The sequence below is a fragment of the Panicum virgatum genome, chromosome 8N (assembly GCF_016808335.1).
Source record: "Panicum virgatum strain AP13 chromosome 8N, P.virgatum_v5, whole genome shotgun sequence".
Taxonomy (NCBI): Eukaryota; Viridiplantae; Streptophyta; class Magnoliopsida; order Poales; family Poaceae; genus Panicum; species Panicum virgatum.
Genome location: NC_053152.1, coordinates 8376121 through 8386701, shown reverse-complemented (window position 1 = coordinate 8386701; position 10581 = coordinate 8376121). Strand labels below are relative to the sequence as shown.

At 48.2% G+C, this 10581-nt stretch overlaps 1 protein-coding gene across 9 annotated transcripts in view; it reads right to left on the bottom strand.

The window, feature by feature from the left end:
* Nucleotides 1–930: 930 nt before the first annotated feature.
* Nucleotides 931–10581, bottom strand: part of LOC120686640 (disease resistance protein RGA2-like) — a 96823-nt gene continuing 87172 nt past the window's right edge. For 4 of the 9 annotated variants that reach the window (XR_005680282.1, XR_005680280.1, XR_005680281.1 and 1 more), the window contains 2 exons: nt 1564–4263; nt 931–1274 (listed from right to left, as the gene is read on the bottom strand). Coding sequence is in view for 1 of the 9 variants with exons in the window: in XM_039968849.1 (XP_039824783.1) it covers nt 1587–1657; nt 1825–4237 (2484 nt within the window). In the remaining 8 variants the exon portion in view is untranslated. Of the gene's footprint in view, nt 1275–1563; nt 4264–4408; nt 4497–4609; nt 4711–4813; nt 4971–5083; nt 5365–10581 lie in introns of those variants that run through there. The other 5 variants (XR_005680277.1, XR_005680276.1, XM_039968849.1 and 2 more) reach the window with 5 other exon arrangements.

Genomic DNA, 10581 nt, shown 5'->3' with positions numbered 1-10581 from the left:
TGTGAAAGGGACCCAGTTTTTCAATTGTACTTAAGGACCTATTAGTCCTACTCTTCGCTGGTATCTGACCCACCCTGCCGCACTTCTCCATGATACTCATCATCACAACCGTCCATTCTTTTTTATCCTAACCATCCATGACCGTGCGTACCTGCGCCCGTGCGGAGGACATCATTTGTGGCAAGGAAGGCCGACCTGGTGGTCCGCTGGAGGCTGGTAGTGTGTCAGGGCTGAGTACGTGTAGTGGGATGCTCTAGGACAAAGCCTTTACCAACATTCTTGCTAGTGCCGATGGCAGCAGCGTCCTAGGGCGTCATTCCTCCCGTTGGGGGCGTCATTTAGAGTCCAATCCCTACCGCACGAGTTCTCTAGTTGAAAACCTTACCATGCCTGGACGAGCGACGGCCGCGCCACTGGCATCATTCCGGCCCGCATCATCTCTTGATACCCAACTCAGCCTCCGGTTGCGGTTGGGTGGCGGCCAACGGTTGTCTCATCGTTGTCGGGCTGACTACTTGCAGTGAACCACGGCGGCTGGTGTTGCTTAGATACTGTCAGTGCAACGTAAGGCTGCATCGAAGGACGACGCTTGCAGCACCGGCATCGCTGGACAACTAGGGTCTTGCAGCGGACTGAGGCGGGTGGCCCAGTTTTGCTGTGCTCTTCCAGTGCAATTCATCATCGGAAGACAGTGCAAGCGACCACCCTAGCTTCGTGACACTTGTGTTGGTGCTTTCAATGGTTGTGCCATATTTCCACCTTATGCGCGGGTGTAGTGTTTTTCTATTCGTGGTTATGCCCATAAATTGCTCTTGCGCTTGGCTTGGTGTTGGTTTAGCCTTGTTTCCACCTTATGAGGTTTTAGCCCTGTTTCCCAGAATTAACCGAGCAAGGTTTTTTTTGTCTCATTTTCCCCAAAAGAATGAGGTATTTGATCAGTTTGCCACACTATTTGAATACAATTAAGGTGGGGATTCTCCCCCCGTGACCATTCAAAAAATAATTCAATCCATTGACATCACACAAAGGACCCAAAACATCGCCCCAAACGTTTGAAACCGAGGCAATCGCGTGCCAATTTGCAAAGTGGAAGGCGACAGGACGGGCGTGAACTTCCGGGGGCACAAGCATCATACATGGGCGCGCATAAATGACCCTCGCTCTTGGCAGCTACTCGCTCGTCGTCGTCGCTTTTCGCACCGGCCAGACGGAAAGGGGAAAAGGGACCAACCAGCAGTCGAATCCTTCTATAGTTCTTGAAATTCAATCCGATCCTGCAGAAGCACAAGAAAGCGTAATTAGCCAGGAGTCACATATATTAATGGGATCGTTTAGCGGTAGAACAGCTTGGCCGAATTTTGGTCAAATTGTTATTCTACATAAATGCAGGCACCATGCTGCAGAGAGAGGCCGAACATGTGCCAGTTTGCAGTTCGCTCATTGCCATGCCATCAGGGAGGAACAAGTAGTAACTAGCACGCTCTAGAAATTTGGAACGGACGGTGGCACAAAGTGTGTCGAAAGGCAAATCATAGGACGCTCTAGAAATAGCGCAAAACGTACCAAGGTGTTTGATGCTGCCGCGTTCACGTGTTATATGGAAGGCACAAAGGTGCCGGTCTGGCCCCACTCCTTGCTTGTAACGCCCCGCCAAACCCTGCAGAGCACATTGTAGAACCATCAGTATCACATGGATCCTTCAAATACTTAAGGTTTCTAATTGCCAATTCACCACTTAGCATATCAAGATTTTCAAGCTCCGAGATTCTCGCATCATCTCTACAAACAAGCCCAGCTGTGTTAAACGGGTCAGCTGTCCAATACCTGACGGCATGCAACGCAGTTTGGTGCAACCCTTTATGTTCAAAACTGCAAGTCTTTTCAAGTTACCTATACCTTTAGGCAGCTCCACTAGCTCAGAGCACTGTTCAAGGTTTATACACTCTAGAGTATCAATTGTAGTAATCCATGGAGGTAGCATGGTAACTTTGGTTTTAGAAAGATCAAGTGTACACAACAGTGGACATGACAATGTGCTTGGCAGCCCCTGAAACACTCTAGAATTAGCTAAGTTGATTGTCTGCAAGTTGCTGAACACCCCCGCGAATTCTGACGGAAATTGTTTCAGAAATAAACACGGAGATATATGAAGGCCCCTCAAGTTTTTAATTTTACATATGGTGCCAGGTATCCCTCTGAATTTTTCACAATGATACAGAATCAAGGATTGAAGGTCTCGACAATCACCAATTGACTGAGGTAAACTGTCAAGATCATAAGCAAAATTCAACTCTAGAATTCGGAGCTTCTTTAGCTTGCCAATAGATTCTGGTAATGCAACAAGACCGTTGCACCTGATTAAATGAAGTGACTGCAAGTTCCAACAACTTGAGATGGCTTCTAGAAATTTCGTGCAACCAAGCTTATGGATTTCAAGATATCCAATATATTCAAATTTCAGTGTGAATTGAGGAAATGGAGTGTATTCTGTGTAGTCCAGAACAACACTGCGGACACTGGAGCTCTTCTTAACTGGTTTATCAAATTTTGGATTACCTCCAGAGATAAAGAGAGCATGGGCCTTGTGAAATGAATTCCTATGAACCTTCTCTGGACATGAAGTCAATGATAAGTATCTGCACCTCTGAGTGTGGTTCGCTATCATATTACTAGGTGGACAAGTCACCACTTCATCCTGCAGTATGTGTCGACTGAGATCATGAATCAAATCGTGCATCTTGCATACTAGCTGTTTAGTCATCCAGTCCTCAGTAGGATCCTGAAGAAAGCCAACTTTTACAAGAGAATCAAAGTAGCCACTTCCGATATCTTCTGGCTGCTTTCCATTCATTGAATTGATGAATCCATGGGCTACCCATTGGGAAATCAAGCGATCTTTGTAGATTTTTGTGCCCTTTGGGAATATAGAGCAAAGTGTGAAGCACTGCTTTAGTTCATCTGGCAGGTGAATGAAGCTCAATTTCAAAGAAGCGAACACTCTGTCTTCTATACTCTCATCCGTCCATAAATCACTCTGTCCTATGGCTTTCCATATACTTATTTCCTTGTTTTCATAGAGGATACCTCCAAGTGTTTTGATTGCTAGAGGCACCCCACTACATCTGTTCAGGATCACTTTTCCAACTTTTATATACTCAGAGCCTAAATCCTTCTCTACCCACCCAGAGCTCTTTAGGAACAAGCTCCAACTCTCAGCCTCTGATAACATCCCTAGCTTGAATATATGCCTTGATTTCACAATTTCTGCAACCTTCCTATCACGAGTAGTGAGCAAAATCTTGCTTCCAACTGCACCACTCTTTAGGTGCACCATGAGTTGTTCCCAGTCATGCTTGTTCTGATGCCATGCATCATCCAGGACAAGAAGAAACTTCTTACCACTTAACTTGTTTGAAATTTCACGGAGCATTTTCTGTTGAACATGAAGATCAGATTTTTCCTCAATGATAGCTTCAAATAGCTTGCCAATAAGCTTGTTTCCATCAAATTCTTGAGACACATAGACCCAGAATATCATATCTTTGAAGTTCTCCTTTATCTTCTTGTCATGGCAGATTTGTTTGGCCAAAGTAGTTTTGCCAGACCCACCTAATCCAACAATAGATACTACCGTTCTGCCATCCTCCCCTTCATTAGGTTCTAAAATCTTACTTACAATTTCATCCTTCTCCTGATCTCTTCTTGGTATTTTGGAGTCTTCAACATTAGATAGCATGGAGGGCTCTCCAGCAGTCCTGGTGTTGCTGCTCCGAGCAGGATGATCCATTTGTAAATTGTTCCTTATAATGTTGGCATCGCTTGCCTGCTTCACAATCTTCTCATATTTCACCTTGATTGCCTTGATCTTACTAGCCACCTTGCATCTGAACAGTAATGATTTTGGTTTTGCACAGAAGTAGTCTGCTATTGGTTGCTTGTCACCGTCGCTTTGTATCTTGTCTTTCTCAGCTTCAAGGTGGACTCCATAGAGTAAATCTTCAATATCATAGGCAACATTTCTCAATTCGTTCACCCATGGAAGCTGTGTGCCACTCCCTAATGCTCTATCACGAACTACAGCTAGCGAGCGACTTATCTCCTGATGTTTTCCCTGGAGCTCACAGAGGTCTTTCTTCACACCTGTTATGGAAGTAAACTCACTGGCTATTAGTGAAACTAACTTGCCACCAGCAGTCTTCAACACTCCAGACGCTAAAGCAGCCTCCACTCCACTCATACTGCAGAGATTCTCGTTTTGAGCCTCTGTGGGAAAGAAATTAGGAAAGGAGCAAATTAGTACATTGAGTCTTACAAGCCTATACTAATTTATTGTCGTCAGTGCTAATGTAGCATATACTGGCGAACCAAATAACTGTGATGTAAAAAAGTTGATTGCCATAGCAATTACCTTCCCTAAAGAGGAGCAGCAATGCCACTTTTGCTTACTACCTGGTGAAGTCCTTGAGCGTGCGCGGCGCAGGCGCTCACTGGGGAGTCTGAGAGCAACACTCGAGTTGGTTAATGAAGAAACAAAGTAGGTGCCAAGGTAAAACACTTGTGCTGGAACAGGGGTCAACTGTGTTTTAGATCAGAGCAAGTGTACACGTACCTGGATGATCAGCTGCTTTCGCCTACTCCATCTCCAAATATTGAAACGCAGCAATGGTTGCAATCACAAAATGGTTTTTTGGGGCTCAAGATCCAGCAGATCTGCACACATAAGTTAGGAGCTGCAGCTTAGCTAGATGACATAGTGGCCGTTGGTACTTTCAGTAGCTCGAGATAATGCTTAACTCCTATACTAGCAAGTTACATGTGTGCATGGCTTGGTTATTACGATCCGTAAGGATCATGTATACAAGAGGTAAAAAGTCGAATGGAAGATTATGCTTAGCATGCCAAGTGCGAATCTCTGAAAAGAAAGAAGACGAGCACCAGCAACTGCAGTGTGACACTTGTGCTGCTGATGGCTGTGAGAAGTGAGATCAACATTCAGTTAATATTGCTTAATAAACCAGGAGAGAACGCACGAAAGAGATGTAATGGAGAACCACATACTACATAATTAGATCAGAGCAAGTACCTTGATTAGTTCCAACTCAGTGCCAGTGCAATGATCCGATCCCCAAACACGCGCTGGAAGAGGAGGAACTGGTTGAGGTTCAGAGATTTTGGGTTCCGAAAGCAGAGCTTGTGGATCTGAGGTGGATGGAGTTGCTTAGCTAGATGGCAGGGAGACTATTTTTGCTTCTGGAGTTCTGGGTGACGGGCTCCCGGATCTTGGTCTTCACTGTCATCTTGCTCTGAAGGCAAGGACAGAGCACGTTGCTTGGGTCCCTTTCACTGCCAAAGAACGGTCCACAAAGGAAAACGAAGCCTCGGCGAGACTTCGTTGCAAAACAGGAATTCACATTTCACACTGCTGCCACACAAGTAAATAAAAGACCTCAGGGGCGAGATATTTTGCAAGAATTTCCATGAAATTTCTCAAGGACGTCAAATTCCATGAAAAGGCAGGGCCAGCTCCAAATAATACAACAGCCCTCGCCATCCAGCAATCAATTCTTGGCCCCACACGTTTGAAAGCAGAACAGTTTGCAAAAACCAGACGGCGATGGAGCAAGTTTAGATTTTAGTATTTCACTATCCGGCCGGCGATGGAGCAAGTTTAGATTTTAGTATTTCACTATCCGGCCGAATAAATTAACAACCATGATCGAGTAAAAACTAAACAAAAAGGCAAGGGAAACGCGATTTAACACGCGCATCTATCACGGAGAGGAAAAAATGAATAAGGTCTCCTTTGGATTATAGGATTTTGTAGGATTTTTGGAGGAATGCTGTTCACATAGGATATTTTTCCTTTCCTATCCTTTGGATTGCAGGAACGGTGCTTAGCATTCCATAGGAATCTTTCCCTTTGCACACCAATTCCATAGGAATTTTAGCATCCACTCAAACCTCTTTGTGCCAAAGGATGTCGGGCCAATTGGTTCCGGCAGTCCGGCGGCACTCCGGAGGTCGTGGGTTCGATCCCCGGAAGGGGCGAATTTCCGCCTCCGGTTAAAAAAACCTCCTCGCCTGCCTCATGTCCAAAGCACTGTGGAGCCCGGCCAAACTCACAAGGCGACGGGCCCCCGTGTACGGGTGGGGCAGGGGTTCGGGGGTTTTCTTGGCCTGCTGTGAGAAGGTCATTCTACCTCTCAAACAATGCCGTGGGGGCGGTCTTACCCCCCGCAGGTCAAGTTTTTTTTCACTCAAACCTCTTTGTAAAATTCCTGTGCGCAAGGAACGAGAAACTTACTTGCTACCGCTGCTGTTAATCATGCCTCTTGCTCATGGGCCCATTTTCCAATGAGCATCTGAGGAACGAGAGTACTCTATCCTGCCTGTGATGAGTGAATTGTCAACCGTGCGGTGTGATCGTGCGCTTGGTCTTTGGATTGTAGGTACACGGGCGTCGAGTGTCGACGGTGAGCTGCCGTGGAGGAGCTCAGGCCGGGCGGAAGCTGTGGCGTCCACTCCTGGATCGAGGGTGCGAGCGGCGACGGAAGGCGGGTATCTTGGTTTACGCACAAAACCAAGGAGGCGGACGGCAGTTGAAGACGCCAAGTCGTGGAGGCACGGGCGTCGGTCTCGGGATTGATGGAGGCGACGGGCGTCGACGGCGTCTAGGGCCTCGCTGCGGGAGAGGAGGTGACGGGCGTCGGGCGGCGTCTAGGGCCGTCAGAAGGTCGAGGCGGGAACGGCGTCTAGGGCCACGGCGTGGAGGCGGGAATCTTCCCGCGCGTGAGGTTTTGGCAGTTTTCTCAAAACCGGCCACCTACCCGGGTTTCGCGGACCCTCCAAAACCACGGACCGGAACTTCGTCGACGTGGCGGCATCGCAGCAAAAACTTCGAGTCGAAGAAAGAAACTCCGCCGTCGATTGAGTCTGTACAGCGGGTTGCTGCAGACCCGACCGGTCTGACCGGTCTGACCGGTCTGGCCGCAGCAGCAGGGTATAAATACCCCCACCTGCCCGTGGCTGGGTGAGTTTCTTGAGTCTTTTGTTTTCTCTTCGTTTTTCCTTCTCCCTGCCCCTGCTCTAGGTTAGGGCCAAGGACTCCAATGCAAAAGAGGGTTAGATTATAGCTAATCTCTCCAATCTAGAGGGTGGATGATGGTGTGGTCGGCTCTAGCCTTTGTATAGGTGAATTCCTCCATTATTTATGAATGAAATTGATTTGAGATTCACCCGTGTGTGCTGAGCTTTTCGTCCCCCCTTCCTCTCTTGCGTTTTGGGTTTCGATTCTCCTCTTTTAGTGTGTTTTGTGTTCGGAGGAGACGAACCCTTGAATTCGTGGTTTGATGGACTCTTTGTGACGATTCTAATCCTTCTAGCCAAGTGCTAAATCTACTGGAATCGAGAGTTCTCATGAATCGGAGTTTTTGGGTTCTTGAGAAAACCCCAATTCTCTTTGATCTTCCCTTGATTTCTCATGATCTGTTAATCTTTTGGGAAAGATCTTTTGGGGATATGTTCATGGGTAGATGTGAAGCTATCCTCCAAGTTTCGTTGGATTTGGACTTCGTTTGCTCGAGATTTGACATTTGAAGCTTTGTTTGCGACCTGTCTGGGTGCAACCGGTCTGACCGGTCTCTGAAACCGGTCTGACCGGTCTGGGTTTTTGAACTCCAGCCCGACTGGTCTGACCGGTCGGAGAGAACGGTCTGACCGTTCCGTGTCTGCCAGGTCTGCAGATTTTCTCGTTCGCTTCCGTGTTTTCTCTCGCACGTTGTAGGGGTGTTTTGTGTTGGTTTAGCTCTTCCATAGCTATTCCAAACTTCACCTAGAACTCTTGAGGGCTTGTGGTGATTTTGGGATATAGGCCGACGGTTTGAATTTCGAGAGAAATTTTGATTGGCTCCCATTCACCCCCCCTCTGGTCGCTAGTTTCGGTCCCTCAATTGGTATCAGAGCTTGGTTGAGGTTTTCAGTACCTTAACCGGTTCGAAAACCACTTGGCGACCATGGCGAGTCTTGGGAAGATCCCGGTATTTTCCGGCGAGGACTATGCCTACTAGAAGGTTCGCATGAGAGCCTTCTTGCAGAGCATGGAAGCCGAGGTCTAGGATATTACCAAGAACAAGGCTTACGTGGTGCTTGCCGCTCGGGTCACTCCTCTTCAAGTGACTGAGCACGAGGCTAATGCCAAGGCTGTCAATGCCTTGTTCGCTGGCATTTCTCGTGCGGAGTTCTCACGCATCCAGGGTTTTCAGGAAGCCTACAAGATTTGAACGTGCCTTGAGAACTACCACGAGGGCACACCTCAGGTGAAGGCCAGACTGTTCGAGACTCACCGGCGTGAATACGAGAACTTCACACAGGAGCCGGGTGAGAGCATTGACTTGATGTTCAGTCGTTTTCAGTCGATTGTGAACAAAGTCAATTTGAACAGATCTGCTGATGCCCTTGAGTACACAGAGCACGAGAAGGCCCTCAAGTTGCTCTACGCACTTGACCGCTCTGTGTGGGATCTCAAGGTGAACACCATCATTAAGTCTGCTTGCTATGAGACTCTGATGGTGAACGAGCTTTTCAGCAAGCTCAAGGCCACAGAGTTGGATAACCAGACACGAGCCAAGCTCAATGGTGCCCCTCCTTCCAAGAGCATCGCTCTTGTGACTGGCCCTGGTGGATTGAGCTCTAACGCTAACTCTGCTCTTGGCTTTTCTCTTGCCTCTTTGCCTTCTGTTACAGATGAGCAGCTGGAGACGCTGGGCGACGACGACTTGTGCCTCCTCATCAGCAAGTTCCAGCGCATCTACCACAACAGCCAGAGGAAGAAGAACCCCGGGTGCTACAACTGCGGTGACCTGAACCACTTCATCGCCGATTGCCCCAAGAAGTCCGGCGGTGGCCAGAACAACCACTTCGACTACTACCGCCACCGTGACCGCAACGAGGGAGGCTCCAACAAGGAGCGTCGGCGCCACAAGCACTGCAGTCGTGACCGGGGAGGACGCTTCGACAAGGAGTCGCTCAAGAAGCGCTTCCAGTACAAGGCCAAGAAGCGGGAGAAGGCCTTTCTGGCGCAGCTCAGCGACCTCGACAAGAGCCCCGACATCGATCGCTCTTCTTCACCAACCTCCGACGACGACGACAAGAAGAAGAAGAAGCGGGACAAGGAAGCCACCGGCTTCATCGGTATTTGCTTGGCGGCCGGACGGCGCAAGGGCTTCTGCACCATGGCGGGTGAAGCTGATGATGCTCGTGCGTCTTCGGGTGGACATGCTACACCGATGCACGCCGACTGTTCTCCTAGATCCGAGAGTGATTCAGAGGTAAACTCCACGATCGACTTGCTAGATACAGAGGTTAGGGAATTGTACACCGCTCTCGACAACCAGAAAAGGCTGCTTAAGGAAGCAGCTAGAGAGCGTAGAAAGCTTAGGGCTGAGCTGGCTTGTGCTAGGGAAAAATCTAGTGAGGATGAGTGCGCTGGCTGCATATCTCACATGAACGATCTTGTTGCTCTCCGTGCCAAGCATGATGAGAACATCGCGAACTTAGATGTTGCTAAGACTTCGCTTGCTGACGTGTCTCATGAGCTCGCTAAGGCCAAGCATGAATTAGAACTAGTTAAGGATGCTCCTATTGTTAGCGATGTGCTTGAATGTGATGAGTGTCCTATCTTTAAGTCCGATCTAGCTTCGTTGCAGTCCAAGTTTGCTACTGTTGTGTGCGAGCTAGAGGAGATGAAGTCTAGGCCAGTTTTGCTTGGTGCTTGTAAGCTTTGTCCCACGCTTAGGTCGGAGCTAGATGAGAAGAATGCTTTGATCAAGTCTTTTGGGAAGACTAATGTTGGCGCTCCTTAAGTACCCATTTTATCCCTTGTTTATCCTTGATAATGGCATGAATTCAATATCAAAATCACTAACCGTCCTAACCCCGGCCTAATTATTGGTCATTTTCACATATGCACATATATTTTGGAGGAACTTCGTTTTTGCAGGTTTTTGGCCTATTTTGGAGCATGAAATGACGAGGCCCATGATCGAGCGCTAACACGGAGAAAGACGAAGGCCAAAACCCAAAGGAAGGACCAAAGCCTATGTTGATTCGAAGCACATTCATGCACATCCATCCTCCAAGAGAGCCCAAAGGACCAAGCCCACGAAGATGAGATCAAGATACTTCGGGATTAAGCAAAGCAAATGAAGATTTAAGGAAGGATTCCCTATCCTATCCTTCCCTCGAAGATATCTCCAAGATAACAACGTCCAAAGGGGTGCAATCGTGAAGGACAGAAACTCAAGAAGATGCGAGGAGTCTACACGCCAAAAATGAGACCGAGGCGAGCCCGAAAAGGGGTAGGCCGGCCGGCCTAGGCCCATGGGGCCGGCCCAGCCCTTTTCTGAGGCGGTTTGCTTTCCCCTTCGACCGGTGGCTTCCTCGGCTTATAAATAGCACGCACCTTATTCAACTCGAAGCATCCATCCAACCAGAACTCGACGAAAACCTAGGGCCAAGACCGGAGGCAGACGACGGCTGCCGCAAGTCTTCGAAGTTGTCTAGGAGATGGCTTAGGCCATCCCT